This window comes from Pangasianodon hypophthalmus, chromosome 28, assembly GCF_027358585.1.
Source record: "Pangasianodon hypophthalmus isolate fPanHyp1 chromosome 28, fPanHyp1.pri, whole genome shotgun sequence".
Classification (NCBI taxonomy): Eukaryota; Metazoa; Chordata; class Actinopteri; order Siluriformes; family Pangasiidae; genus Pangasianodon; species Pangasianodon hypophthalmus.
This window is the reverse complement of record NC_069737.1, coordinates 13222350-13237349: the sequence shown is the minus strand read 5'-3', so window position 1 is coordinate 13237349 and position 15000 is coordinate 13222350. Positions and strand designations below refer to the sequence as shown.

The 15000-nt window shown below is 40.8% G+C and overlaps 3 protein-coding genes across 4 annotated transcripts in view; 1 reads left to right on the top strand and 2 right to left on the bottom strand.

Annotated features, from left to right (window-relative positions):
• The window catches only part of LOC128316968 (CD209 antigen-like protein E), a 44600-nt gene extending 39297 nt beyond the window's left edge, over positions 1 to 5303 (bottom strand). Inside the window, exons 1-3 of the mRNA XM_053230867.1 lie at positions 4822 to 5303; positions 3835 to 4011; positions 2362 to 2492 (exon numbers count right to left, since the gene is read on the bottom strand). Of these exons, the coding sequence (XP_053086842.1) occupies positions 2362 to 2492; positions 3835 to 4011; positions 4822 to 4957 (444 nt within the window). The 5' untranslated portion in view covers positions 4958 to 5303. The remainder of the gene's footprint in view (positions 1 to 2361; positions 2493 to 3834; positions 4012 to 4821) is intronic.
• A 1011-nt stretch (positions 5304 to 6314) lies between these two features.
• On the bottom strand, positions 6315 to 8687 carry LOC128316969 (CD209 antigen-like protein C). Its single transcript, XM_034301044.2, has 5 exons — positions 8484 to 8687; positions 7483 to 7785; positions 6943 to 7076; positions 6751 to 6857; positions 6315 to 6642 (listed from the first exon to the last, which is right to left on the bottom strand). Exons 1-5 carry the CDS (start codon positions 8608 to 8610, stop codon positions 6504 to 6506), a joined length of 810 nt encoding a protein of 269 aa, XP_034156935.2. The 5' UTR covers positions 8611 to 8687; the 3' UTR covers positions 6315 to 6503.
• A 2193-nt stretch (positions 8688 to 10880) lies between these two features.
• fnip2 (folliculin interacting protein 2) overlaps positions 10881 to 15000 on the top strand; it is a 19232-nt gene continuing 15112 nt past the window's right edge. The window contains exon 1 of one of the 2 annotated variants that reach the window (XM_026943069.3): positions 10881 to 11233. In XM_026943069.3, the coding sequence (XP_026798870.1) occupies positions 11142 to 11233 (92 nt within the window). In that variant the 5' untranslated portion in view covers positions 10881 to 11141. Of the gene's footprint in view, positions 11234 to 14709; positions 14905 to 15000 lie in introns of those variants that run through there. The other variant, XM_026943070.3, reaches the window with a different exon arrangement.

Sequence of the window (15000 nt, the reverse complement as noted above, 5' to 3'; positions counted from 1 at the left end):
GTGTGAGTGTGTGTGTGTGTGTGTGAGTGTGTGTGTTGGGGAGCATGGCGGCTCTGAGCGCGCGGGTGTGAGTGAGTGTGTGTGTGTGTGTGTGTGTGAGTGTGTGTGTTGGGGAGCATGGCGGCTCTGAGCGCGCGGGTGTGAGTGAGTGTGTGAGTGTGTGTGTGTGTGAGTGTGAGAGTAGTGTGTTGGGGAGCATGGCGGCTCTGAGCGCGCGGGTGTGTGAGAGTGTGTGTGTGTGTGAGTGAGTGTGTGTGTGAGTATGAGAGTGTGTGTTGGGGAGCATGGCGGCTCTGAGCGCGCGGGTGTGAGTGTGTGAGTGTGTGTGTGTGTGAGTGTGAGAGTAGTGTGTTGGGGAGCATGGCGGCTCTGAGCGTGCGGGTGTGTGAGAGTGTGAGTGTGTGTGTGAGAGTAGTGTGTTGGGGAGCATGGCGGCTCTGAGCGCGCGGGTGTGTGAGAGTGTGTGTGTGTGTGAGTGAGTGTGTGTGTGTGTGAGAGTAGTGTGTTGGGGAGCATGGCGGCTCTGAGCGCACGGGTGTGTGAGAGTGTGTGTGTGTGTGAGTGAGTGTGTGTGTGTGTGAGAGTAGTGTGTTGGGGAGCATGGCGGCTCTGAGCGCGCGGGTGTGAGTGTGTGTGTGTGTGTGTGTGTGAGTGTGAGAGTAGTGTGTTGGGGAGCATGGCGGCTCTGAGCGCGTGGGTGTGAGTGAGTGTGTGTGTGTGTGTGTGTGTGAGTGTGAGAGTAGTGTGTTGGGGAGCATGGCGGCTCTGAGCGCGCGGGTGTGTGAGAGTGTCACTCGCCGTTGGAATGGTTCTTTGTTTTATCTACACTATTTTTTAATGAATGGGATTCATGCTGCGAGTTTGAACATTAATGGGGCAAGAGGATATGAAAAGCGAGTAAAGAATGGTTTTTAGATAAGCTGAATAATGGAATTGCTAGCTGCAGCACTAGGCATTAGACAAGGCTGTTCTCTGTCAGACATGCTGTATACTCTAGCAACTCAACCTCTTTTATATAAACTGACAAATCAACTCTCTGCTTTTAATAAACCTCACTCCACTGCTCCTCTCTGTCTTTCAGCATATGCAGATGATCTGGTCGTAATGGTAGGAGCACAGACAGATGTCAATGTTTGAATCGATTTTTATCATGGGCTTTTTAAACTTTGGACTTTTTAAATAAATGAATAAATAAAAATAAGGGCTGCAGAACATTACACCGTCTGCTGGAAGAGCCCCTGGTTTATGGTGGGCGTTTAGACATTTCTAGGGTGGCCGTTCCTACACTGTCCAGGGTTCTGGTCTCCTCAGGGATCGTGACACTCCGGCAGCTGGTGAACATCACAGGGACAGACCTATCACGGGCAGAGGACTTGACAGCTCGTATGGGACTGCGGTCCCTGCGTGTGATCAACAAGCTCTTACATCGCTGGAGGTCCACCCTAACATCAGAGGAGCGTGTTCAGCTGATGGACTATAAAACCAGTGAGATCAGTCCTGCAGAGGAAGAACCCTTTCCCCAGCTGAGCATCGCTCCAGACCTAGACTGGTGTGCGGGTCCCCTCCTGGAGTGCAGGGGGAGGGGGAAGTGATCATCGAACCAGTGGCAGGTAAACTGCTGTACAGGGCTTGTGTGAAAGTTTTAAACAAGAAAAAACTGAATGGGAGGGTGGACACCCCATGGCCAAGTGTACTTGGTTTTAATGATGATATTAAACCAGAGTGGAGGGAACTGTACAATCCACCATTAACCAGAAAAGTTGCTGACCTCCAGTGGAGGATTTTACATGGTAATGTTTCTGTGAATTCTTTCGTCTCCATTTTAAACCCTGAGGTCACACAGGAATGTCCATTTTGTTCACAGGGGGAAACCAGTTTTAATGCTTTTATACATTGCTCCAGGTTGCAGTCATTGTTTGTATTTATATAGAGCATCTTAAGGTCATTTTATGTAGATTTTACTTTTCAGATTTTTATTCTTGGATTTAAATATGTCAGGAGAAACAGGTTCAAGTGTCCGCTGATTAATTTTATCTTTGGTCAGGCAAAAATGGCAATATACCTGAGCAGAAAAAACAAAATGGCACAAAACACAGACTGTGATATGATAAGAATTCTCTCCAGACTAATTAAATCAAGACTTCTGATTGATTTTAATTTTTACAAGAGTTTGGGGAATTTGGAGATGTTTAAAGCAGTGTTCACTTTTATGTTTAGCGTAATTTATTTAAATGACTTTTTAAAATATTTATTTATTTATTGAGTCTCCCTGATCTTATTGGGTAAAATGGGACTTGTGTAAAATAAAGGATTGTAAAAGTCAAGTCTCTCTCTCTCTCTCTCTCTCTCTCTCTCTCTCACATGTTCCTCTCTGCTGTTTATGATCACCAGGTCTGCTCCTCTCGAACTGCAGTTCTGTCTGCTCTCCTCCCAGCTCTTCGTCTCATTAGACATGCAGTAAAAACTGGAGTTGAAGTTGAAACACCACTTACCTATAGAGATAAATGAAGAGAGAGAGAGAGAGAGAGATTGGTTTGATTATTTAGTTTGACTATTTGGTTTGTTTTCACACAGCACATAATTAAAGAAACAAAATTTGGACAAAGAATTGTACTTGTAAAGTTAATTAATTCACTGGTTAAAAAAGGTGATTGAAGAAGGTAAAGAAAGCTTTGGCATTCACAAAAATCATCCAACTACGGAGAACACGGAGAAGGAGCTAAGTAAAGCATTAGATGAATAACTAGTTTAAATATTTTGTGTACTGCGTCCAGCATTTATTTTCTCTTTTTGACTGTCAGTTCAAATATGGAGAGCACATGGCATTTCTCCAGCACTACGGCTTGTACTTTTCTATAACTCGATAATAGGTTATTGTTGTATATTTCTCTCTTTAGACCCTGACTGGATAAATAAAAACAGCACACCCTCTCTAAAGAGAACTCTGTGTGTGGACAATAACGACTTGTATAGACATTTACATTTTACACACTGGGCGCTGGAAACGGCCAAGGTACATATATTATCTCCAGGAGGAAGGTAAAGTTTACCAATTGGGAATTAATCTTGAGGAGACTCAGTAATTACTGCTTAGTTAATAGTGAACTATTACAAGCATACTTCCTAATGAATTAACTAAGTAATTAACTAATATTCCTTAGTAGTTAATGGTAGTAACCTATGTCTTAATGAAGAACTATTCATTCATTCTTTCTTATTCTTTGCGAAGTTACCTATGAGTTATGGAACAGTATTGTAAAGAGTTACCAATATTAATGGGATTGCCCTCATTCTGAGACCTGGGTGAAAATATATGGAGGAACACGTGAGAGGATGTGAGTTAAAACTTATCACACCTCGAGCGCCACCACGCTCCCTCCGATCCTCTAGCACTGCTCGACTGGTCCCACCATCTCTCAGGGTACAAGGAAGGCATGCATCGAGACTCTTCTCTGTTCTGGCACCAAGGTGGTGGAATGAACTTCCCCTAGATGTCTGAACAGCTGAGTCACTGGCAGTCTTCAAACGATGTCTAAAGACTTACCTCTTCACAAAATACTTAAATTAGCACTTTCACAAAAAAAAAAAAAATCGCCTCCCCAACAGAGTTTTGGACTGATGGTATTCCTAGTTTGTGACCTAGCGAGCCAATATCAGAATGTATTTTTGATAGACTTCAAAGCACTATTGTAAGTCGCTCTGTATAAGGGCATCTGCCAAATGCCATAAATTTAAAGGTAAATGTCTTAAAATCTTTATTCCCCAGTTTCAAGATTTCTACTGAAGGCATTTAACTGTTGGGAAGAAAATTTAACACTAAATTCATCTACTTACACGAATCACAAAATGTCCTCTGGCATACATCTCTCTCCCTCTGTAACTGGTCTCTCTCTTTAGTCAGGTTGTTGAATTTGATCCACAGCACTGTGACGGCAGTCAGCAGGAGAACACACAGCAGCACCGCACACACTGCAGTCAGTCTGTAACACCTGCTCTGTGCAGTGTCTCCTCCTAGAGGTAAATGGACACAAAGACAGTCTCTCCAAATTTAGACCTAACATTTACAGTTTAGTCTCAACAGCCTCATCAATATCAAAGCCCTTCAACAGGGAGCTGGAGAACATCTCAGTATCTCATCTCAGCCATCACTGTGAAACTCCTCCCTTTCCACTAAATGCATGCAGTGATGGGCGGAGCTTTGGGCTGGTTTTCAATAAACTGACTTGCAGATCTGAATCACATCACCTGTTCTCCCTTTGCACCATGATGACTGTGTAAGCCAAAAGGAGCTAAACTTTTCCACCAGATTTACACAAACTTTTGTGGGTTTTTGGAAACACTGAGAACATGAAAACACTTTCTTCCTACTCGTGTACTCATATGAAATTAGACACTCAGGGCTTTAAGAATTTTGGTAAGTATTTCCTTTTTTTTTTTTTTAATTTTATAATTTTATCCTAGTGACCTAGCACCTAGCACTTCTGTAATTTACTGTAAACATAATAAAAAAAAAACTCTACAATATATGTAATCTGTATATAAAAGTGGAGAAAGTCATGCAAATTTTAGAATTTGAAGTCGAATGTCCATGGCTGGGGTCAAAACGCAGGCAGATAATGTAACACAAGGATGATGCGTCATTGTAATCAAAAAGGCAAACGAGGTTCAAAATAGTGAGAGGAATCTTTTTCACTTCCATCTCTATGTTACCTCTAACAGTGTCTACATTCTCACAGATATCCACCATCATCTCCACTCACTGTTACTGCATCTCTGCAATTTTGGAACACTTTTGGCCATGCAAACTTAAACATTTTGTACCTGTGTGATGTGCTTCTAGGCGTCTCTCTCCGTCAGCGTCTTCCTTCTCTGTGTCAGGGTCGTGATCTCTAACAGAGTCTACACTTTCATAGATATCCACCACCATCTCCACGTGCTCAGAAGAACACACAATCATCTTTTATCTATAAAACACTCACTAAAACATTAAATTATTGCGTCTCGGTGTGGACGTGACTGACAGGCTGCGCCTCTGTACCCTGTGTATACGGAATTAGATGTGCTGCGGTCAGTAAAGGAAGTCAAAGGAAGTTAAACGTCAGAGGAGGGGCATCAGTGGCTTCTTGTGGTCAAACTGTGAAGACATTTGAGCTGCAATTCTCACACATACCGTAGATGTTCTTGTTAATGTCCAGCACTTATATAAATATCAAAATAACATTATTGTGTGATAATGATGTACACATTGCACCGATTCATCATATTTTTTTTTTTACTCATAACATCATTACACAAAGCTATTAGACTTTTCACCTGCTGCATTTAAGATCAATTTATATATTTATAGCAGGTTGAATTCTGTCATATGAATTAGTTGACACGTTCCTGCAGCAGATCTGGAGTTATTTGTCGATTTAATTTTCAGATGCTTTATGCAGCTTTATTGTGAGGATGCAAGAAACAAGTGCCACTGATCTAAGATTAGCGGTAACTACTGCTCTCTTTCACAAAAAGAAAAAAGCAACCACATAGAACACACCCAGGATGTACACACACACTTACTCACACTCACACACAAGCATGCAAAGGGGGTAGGACATTTATTTAATATTTACTTTGTAACAGTAAGTTGTCCCTCGTGGGAGAGTCTTCAGGACAGAGGAGTTTGTGCTTTGTGGTTTCTCAGTAACATGGCAATCTGCGTGTTTTTGTTTGTTTTTCTTATGAACTTCAAGAGGGTAAAAAAAGAGAAGCTGCAGAGGAAATGACTGTTTATACACTATACGGCCAAAAGTGTGTGGACACCTGACCATCATGCCCATATGTGGTTCTTCCCCAAACTGTTGCCACAGCGTTGGAAGATGAGAACGATTGTATAAATGAGCCACAACCACGCTCTAAAACCTAGTGGAAAGGCTATCTAGTGGAAAGAGGGGGCTAAATCTGGAATGGGATGTTCAATAAGCTCATATGAGTGCTATGGTCAGGTGTCCACAAACAGGTGGCCATATTGCGTAGCTGCTAGAACCGAAGCGATGACAGGAACTAATGTGTTTCTGTAGACATTCCACAACATTAAAAGTAATGGTGAAAAGATTTAAAAAAAAAAAAAAAAAAAAAAACTTTTACCGCTGACAAATTGTTGTGGTATAAGAGGAATAAAACACTTCAGGATGTGCTTTTATAAAAAAAAAAATAAAAAATCATCCTCAGGGTGCCAACAGTATCTCTACTTTGCATCGGGCCACATCACACCACCACATCACTGATTATTTTCCCATAAAAGCACTGTTTATTCTTTACATAAAAATGACTCTGTAATGCCACAAATGTTCTATACAGTTTTTATTTTATGTTGTTTTTTAACATTTTAACAGTTTAACAGTTTTCATGACAAGTAACTGAAACAGAAACACAATCATCATTGAAATTCTGTCTTTTACACTTTTGATATATTTGGCTCAATTTGCGTGTTGCGTGCTTTTCTTATAAAATGATACACATCACTGACAAAAATGTTTCTTACAGATCCAGTGTTGTTTATCAGAGCATTTCTTGTCATTCCAGGCAGCCTCATTTAAAGTGTAAATCTCAGCACAGTCCTCATTACCTGCATCATTCGGTTCCCCCGGAGCCCAGTACCTGAAACCCAGAGAATCAGAATCAGACTCAGATCAGTGTTCAGTTTCCTTCAATTCCACACATTTAACTGAATCCTCTCAGCCTCTGTTTAGCGAAATAATTTCTTACTTAGTGGTCAGTGGTGTACCATCCACCCATTTCCACTCTCCCTCTTTTTCTCTGTCACTCAGACCAATCCAAGCCTCAAAGTGGCCCAGCTGTTTAACAATGAACTCCTGTAAATGACAGCACAATAAAAAGGCTTTAGTAGTCTCTCTCTCTCTCTCTCTCTCTCTCTCTCACACACACACACACACACACCTGTTCCTCTCTGCTGGTTATGATCACCAGGTCTGCTCCTCTCGAACTGCAGTCCTGTCTGCTCTCATCCCAGCTCTTGCTGTCATTAGACATGTAGTAGAAACTGAAGTTGAACCAGAAACACCTCCCCTGATCTATAGTGATAAAATGAGAGAATTTACAGAGATCAAAACACACGGTTTCTGAACCATTGCTTGTGCATAGCCATGACTTGTATTTCACCACAAAGACAATGTGACCGTAATGTATACACGTCATCACCTCTCGTGAGTCTTTTTTTTTTTTTTTGCATTATCTACCTCAAGAGCTGGCATCTCCTGGTGCCTTTACACCTATTAGTCTCTTTCCCATGTCCATCAGACCAACTAAATAAAAACAGCACACCAACTCTGTGCTCCCTCTTTGTGTGGACAATAATAACTCATATAGACATTTACATTTTAGACACTGCGTTCAGTTTTACAAAATGTTTTATAAGATTTCCACTGAGAGCATTTAACTGTTGGGCAGAAAATTTGATTTTAAAATTCATGCACTTACACGGATCACAGAATGTCCTCAGGTACCCATCTCTCTCCCTCTGTAACTGCTCTCTCTCTGTCGTCAAGGTGTTGTATCTGGTCTGTAACTGGTCTCTCTCTATAGTCAGGTTGTTGTATCTGGTCTGTAACTGGTCTCTCTGTGTAGTCAGGGTGTTGTATCTGGTCTGTAGCCTGTTGTTTTCTGTATTCAGGGTGCTGAATTTGATCCACAGCACTGTGACGGCAGTCAGCAGGAGAACACACAGCAGCACCACACACACTGCAGTCAGTCTGTAACATCTGCCCCCTGCAGTGTCTCCTCCTAGAGGTAAATGGGCACAAAGACACACGTGTTTGAGTCTCATTTAATCTCCAAATTTAGACCTACCATTCACAGGAAATATCATCAGTATGAACGCCCTTCAACAGCGAGTGAGAGAACATGTCAGTAGCTCCATCCCTCCATCACTGTGCAACTCCTCCCTTTCTACTAAATGAGTGTAGTGATGGGCGGGGCTTTGGGCTGATTTTGAAAGTACACGTTAGGGTAGTCAACCAATGTCATGAGGCTAGAACAGAAAAAAAGAGCACATGGCATAACATACACAAAAGGACATGAAGTGAACTCAAAACAAACCCAAATGCACGGCTCACAGAGAGAGAGAATTCAGGACAACGTGCTGCCATCCAAGTCCCTGTGAATTACCTGTTACTATAGCAACAATATATTAGAACAAGCGCAGTAATATACATAAATCTGTAATTCGCCTTGCAAATTAAAGTGTGTATTGTGTCTATGTATATGTCCAGGGGCGGCTGCTATCACTGGGCTAGCAGGGCTAAGTTCTAAACTCTCTCTTCCTTCTTCACCTCTAACAGCATCTGCACTCATCATAGATATCCACCATCTTCTCTACTCACAAACACACTGAAACCCATCTACAATCTGTAAAAGCCTGAATTACTGCATCTCTGCATGGTGGAACACTTTTGGCCTTGCAAACCTCAAAACTTTCATACCTGTGTGTGGATCTTTCTTTATGTCACCACCTTCCTTCTCTGTGCCGGGGTCATGACCTCTAACAGAGTCTGCACTCTCATAGATATCCACCACCATCTCCAGTCGCTCAGAAGAACGCGGAAACATCTCTAATCTATAAAAGACTCGCTAAAACACTAAATTACCGCGTCTCTGTGTGGATGTGACTGACAGTCTGCACCTTACTTGTGTATACTGAAATAAACGAACATCTGTCTGTAAAGGAAGTTGCATCAGAGGAATCTTGTGGTTAAACTGTGAAGACATTTGAGCTGCAATTCTCACTCATACCGTAGATGTCCTTGTTAAAGTCCAGCAGTTATATAATTATCAAAATAACATTATTGTGTGATAATGATGTATACATTGCACTGATTCATCTTTTTTTTTTTTTCATTACACAAAGCTATTAAGGCTTTTTTCACCTGCAAGACATAAGCTACTGATTTAAGATCATTGTTAACCACTGCTCTCTTTTTCACACATGGGGTCAATCCATCTCAAGTGGTCCAATAATTGTAAAATTGGTTTTTAATTTTTTTTTTTTTTTTTTTTTTTTTTTGAGTGATTACATCTGTGTATTAGAATTGCAAACCCACCTTTTTTTTTTTGAGTGATTACATCTGTGTATTAGAATTGCAAAACCGCTATTTTTTTTAAACCTGTTTTAACCACCACAAGCAGCTTTGCGTCATGGCACACAACAAATATTGGTTATTCAGCTATTTAAGGAAAACCTCAATATCTCGGCTCAGGATGGTCCTAGATCCTTGGAACAAATCTGATCTCTAGAGCTCATTAGCTCATTTTGCACATTCTTGTTCCTTAAGTCCAAATGTAATGCTCAAGATTGTCCACAGTTCCACTATTACGGTCAATTTATAATGGGAAAGGTTCGAGTCTCAGTCTTAATTGTCTTGGGGGTACCTAGGTAAGTATAATGTGCATGCAGAACATTTCAGGTTTTTTTTGTTTTTTATTTTTTTTTATTCCCCTCACTTTCAGGTTGAATATCTCTGGTGTGGGACCAGATACGAACCTGAAATTTTCACAGAAATAAGTCCTCTATAGTAGCATTCTGCTGTAAATATTTTCAGTTTGAGATTCTACTGGTTACAGAGCTAGGACTAGTAGAAATCTGGGGAAAAGCCTACTTTATTCATGCATTTTGAGAAATGAAAAGATATGAAAAGCAAAACAAATAATAGAAATGAACAGTATTCCACACATTTATCTGAATCCTTTCAGCCTTTGTTTATTGAAATGCACGTTGGAACAATATAAAAATATGAATATAACAGAGAATAATCTTTCAAGCAGGAGAACATTTTTAAGATGGGTTCAACTGTATTGCACCTGCAGTGGCCAGTGGTGTACCGTCCACCCGTTTCCACAGACATATGTTTTATTCTCATTTAAGAAATAAATAAAAAAAAATAGACATAGCATTCAGTTTAGTCTAAACAGCCACATCAGTATCAAAGCTCTTGGAACAAATCCAACTCTGTGTAGACGTCACATCAGCAGACAGAAGCGTCAGCTGCTTCTTGTGGTCAACCCGTGAAGATATCTGAACCGCAAAGCTAATGCATACTTTAGGTGTATGTATAAACTACAGCAAACAAAGGGAATGTGTAAGTGCAGACAGTGTATCTACAATGTACAGACCCACTTCTATTGTAAGATATACTGCAAAGATTGGGAGAGGGAAAGGGGGATTATGGAGTGTCAGTACTGGTGATCATAGAAAGGCGTACTGCAGATATTGCAAATTAAAGATTCGTGTGCACTGCGAGGAACTTTCTTCTGAGGCAAAGAATGAGAAAAAGAAAAGAAAAACCCATCTTCCTGTTCCGGTGCCTGGATGTTTGGGCTGTCGTGTGTGAGGTTTTTGAGATGTAGTTGGGCTGGAGATCTGGCAACCCTGAATTACCTGAGAGCATATGTGTTGTCACACAGCACTGCACTGAATCAGAAAAAAATCGCTGGCTTGATATGGTGTGAAGCCCTAAGAGGCCATGCATGATTTTTTTTTTCTTTCTTGTTTTCTCATGATCATGACTTTTTCTGTGGCCTCGACATAACAACATGTTGTAGCACAATCCCACAGCATCATGGATGAACAAATTCATTTTTACTTTGATCAGGGACTCACTCAAGCGACTCACTTTTGTTATGTCGAGATCAAGAGAAAACAAGAAAAAAAAAACGCATGGACTCTTAGGGCTTCCGGTCTAACATAAGTTTTTATACGGTGGGTTTGTTGCAATCTGGCAACCCTGCTCCTGCTGTCCTGCTGTTGGCTTTCCTCCAGAAGGCCGCGCGAGGGCGCTGAAACGCTAAAGTGTTGTGTACGTCTTTGTGAATATTAGACCGTGTGAACGAGCGTCAGTCACGTGACAGGCAGCCGCGCGAACGGTTCCTTTCTCCACAGTGGCGGCTCGCGGGGACTCCTCTTTGCACGTGCTGCCGCCGGCACGTGACTCAGAAGGCTGTTTTGAGGACGTCGCGGTAGAGATAGAGGTCCGCGCGACCTGCTGGGCGTTATGGAGGAGCCGCCTGGTTTCCGGTAGCCGAAGTGCGCGACGCGTGAGCTCGAGGCGGACGGCGCGCGCCAGACAGACAGCCAGCCAGCCAGCATGGCCCCGATGCTCCTGCAGAAACTGTTCAGCAAGAAAGCGGCGGCCACCACCGGGGGCGCAAGAGAGTGCGCGGCAGACGCGGAGAATCGGTAAATATGGGGGATACGGTGTTCTGGTCGAAATCGTGCAACTCAGCTTTAGTGCAATTGCTGCTAAGCCACCAGCACGCGCCTTCACGTGTTCACGTACTTACAGTCAATGCAATTACATGCATGACTGCAATTGCTGCACCGCGTGTTATGGGACTTTACATGTTTATTATGCGTTGTGCATTATGGGATTGCAGGATTCTATATGCTTATAATGCGTTATGTGAATGCAGGAGTTTATATGCTTATAATGCATTATGGGAAAGCAGGATTCTGTATGCTTATAATGCGTTATGGGAATGCAGGAGTTTATATGTTTATTATGCGCTATGCATTATGGGAATGGAGCTTTGCTAAATAAATCAGTTTGCTCGCGTGCTGTTTTCGGAGTGATGCTCTCGTGCATCTTCAGCTCCTCAGTTCCCACAGGACATTAGACCTTCTAGTCCCAGTTTCCACGCGCATTTATAAGTTTCTGTGACTTTCCGAGCGCGGAATTACGTTTGGAGTAAACAATACTTGTTCATTACTTCCGGTATAATGTTGACACGCTTAATTACAGCAGATAACCGGCATCACACTGGCCTCTCCTGTCGAATTAAACAAAAGAAACACTTATAATGGCGTCAGACGGGATTTATATGCGATAACTATGAGGAATAGGGGATAGATTTTGTCGCCAAGCAACACTATTAAAATATCAAAATGCCACGCATGCGCATCAGGGACAGGGCCGCGCCGTGAGCTGTGATGCGTTGTGCGCATGCGCGGGGAACTTAAGGGACCTAAAGCAGTAGTCAGTCATATGACTCAGTTGCAATTCTCCATTTTTCTCTCATGTGTTGATTCAACCCCCACTGCCTTACTAATTTATATAAATACAGAAACACTCAGTGAGTATGAATGTTGTGTCCTTTGACACATTGAATATTTCTGTGTATCACTTGTTAATGGTTGTTGTCCTGATATCACTGAAGTCTTACAACACTATACACCACACGTGTTAGTCTTTTGTGAGAATCCTGACCAGTACAGACCGGTTGGTGATATTAGATTTTAGCCCTGTTCATCTAATATCTATGAATAGCTCAGCAGAGAAACGGTCCTGTTGAGCAATACCCTATAATCACAAGGTCTCAGCGATGGCAAATTTCATTCTAAGCAAAATAACATTCCTAACACGAGTTTACATAACGCCTTGCAGAATCTGCAAAATGTTAATAATCTCAGTCATAAAAATTGTGTGCATAGTGTTTTTTTAATTTGCTCTGAATAAGCTATTTCACATAACAGATGTTTACATGTAGTCCACAAGACACAATAATATCTAAATTTACACAATGAACCAGTTCAAAAGTTTACATGCACTTGATTCATAATACTGTGTGTTACCTGGATGATCAACGTTTTTATGTTTTTATGTTTTGTGATAGTTGTTCATGAGTCCCTTGCTTGACGTGAGCAGTTAAACTGCCCACTGTTCTTCAGATAAATCCTCCAGCAGTGGCTATATGATGTTGAGATCCATCTTTTCACACTGAGGACAACTGAGGGACTCGTACACAACTATTACAAAAGGTGCAAACATTCACTGATGCTCAAGAAGGCAACACGATACATTAAGACCTGAGGGGGGTTTAACTTTTGAACAGGATGATTGGTGTAATTTCTTATTTTTTAAATTCTAAATTGTAAATTCTTATTATTCTTCTTAGTTTTTTCCGTTTAGTACCGCCCTTCAGAAGCTACATAAAATATTTACATGTTTCCCAGAAGACAAAATAATAATAATTTACACTGATCATCCTGTTCAAAAGTTTACACCCCCCAGCTCTTAATGTATCATGTTGCCTTCTTGAGAATCAATGAATGTTGAATGATGGTTGAAGGTATGATTAAAAAAAAAAAATGATAAGGTAAATAATCCACCTCATTTGTGTTCATTACACCCGTGACTGTGTTTCTGCTGATGACGTGCTATAGACGGGTCAGCGAATCGGTCTGAAAAATATCCACCCAAATAGTGATCAAATCCACAGAGTATTTTACTCTGTAATCACCTGACTCTCCTGTCGCTGATTGGCTGCATGAATGTACAGTCTGTGGTAGAAAGAAATCAGCCCCAGACTCACTTCTTCATACCACTGTGGATTTATTTATTTATTTATTTATTTATTTATTTATTTATTTATTTTAAAAACAGTTGGTGGTACTACTGGGCTTATTCGACCAAAATCCAAAATAATCTACTTCTGTAGATACCTAAAATGAAACCTTATCCATGATATAGTTTTAATCTTTGAAAGACGGAACAAAAATTTAGATGATTCAGCGAACAAAATAATTCCGGTCACATTTCCACAGATCCAGCATTAAGCATGTCATATATAGCAATATAATTGCCGTATTTCTTCTCCTTAGTTTCCTAATCTGCATATACGCCATGGTTAATATTCTGAATTAAAATAGCACTCAAAGTAGTAAGAATTAAAGGTGCAGTCAGTAACATTTTCAAACGTACCATGAAATGGTGGCAATTGAAACAGTAATTAAAGGTGCAATAAGTAAATTTGTCAAGCGTACAATGAAATAGCAGTTATTGTATCAGTCATTTATCACTGTGTTCTTAGGAAAAAATGAGGTTTTTGGTATAAGGTTGGTGTTTTTTATTATTATTATTTTGGTTATGTGTTTTCTCATCAGCAAGAAAGGTGATTTTATAAAAATAAATCTATTTCTGAATAAATGATAGAAACTCGAAATGGCTGATATTTATTTGTAATGAATTGTGTAAGCACTATACCACGTGTGTGCATGCTGTTGTGAGAAAATGAATCAACTCCAGGTGGTGTGATGAAGCTGTTCACCTTGAAGTTGATTGTTTTCCTGTAACAGCACTTTCTGAATTATTCTATTCCTCTTACACCACAGCAATTTGTCAAGTATTTATTAAAGAACGATATACTTTTATTCATTTATAGTTACAGATTATGTCGAGGAATTTAATTTAAACCTTTAATTTAGTTCTAGTTATCATTTATGTTACAGCAGCTACAAACAGTCATTCCTTCACAAGTCTCTCTTTCCTTTTTTTTTTTTGTTTTTTTTCCCTCTAATATCCTGTGATAATGTATTAGATCAGGGCATATACGTGTGATCTGAATTACAGCTGGCACTACAGTTGTAGAAAATGAATCATCACTTTCTCACCAATCAGAATCCAGAATGTCGGAGCGCTTTGGTGTCAGGCTTATACTGCCTTTCACTCGTTGCAGTGTGTGTGTGCTTGTGCTGAGGTGCGCAACTTTGGCTGCAGGGAATGTCGTATGACAGTTGGATCACATGCTCTGTGTGTTTGTGTTTGTGTGTGTGCGCGTGTGACAAAATGAAAGAGAGCCAGTCATGTGATGTTTGACTTCTATCCAATCTGTCATCAGACAGATAAGAAAGCACTTCCTTACATGCTGAAACAACCCTTCAGACTGTGTGTGTGTGTGTGTGTCTCTCTCTTTCACTGGTGTAAGTTTAGATGAAGTTAAACGACACATAAGGCGAAGCAGGTGTTAGTGTAGGTGTCTGGTGTTGTGTCAATTCTACTACAAGATGAAGATTAAAAGTCAGAGGAAATACAGCTCAGTGTGGTGGTCAAATACGGACATTTTACATGACAGGTATTGTGTGTGTGTGTGTGTGTGTGTGTGTGGTGTCAGTGTGATGATCTGTGGATTTATGCAGTAGCTGTACTGTTAAATAAGCACAGTTATATG

Coding starts and splice junctions, on each gene's coding strand:
- LOC128316969 (XM_034301044.2), bottom strand. CDS start 8,610: ATGTTTCCGCGTTCTTCTGAGCGACTGGAGATGGTGGTGGATATCTAT. Junction 6,858..6,942: donor TAACCAGCAGAGAGGAACAG/GTGTGTGTGTGT, acceptor TGTCATTTACAG/GAGTTCATTGTTAAACAGCT. Junction 6,643..6,750: donor GGTACACCACTGACCACTAA/GTAAGAAATTAT, acceptor TCTGGGTTTCAG/GTACTGGGCTCCGGGGGAAC.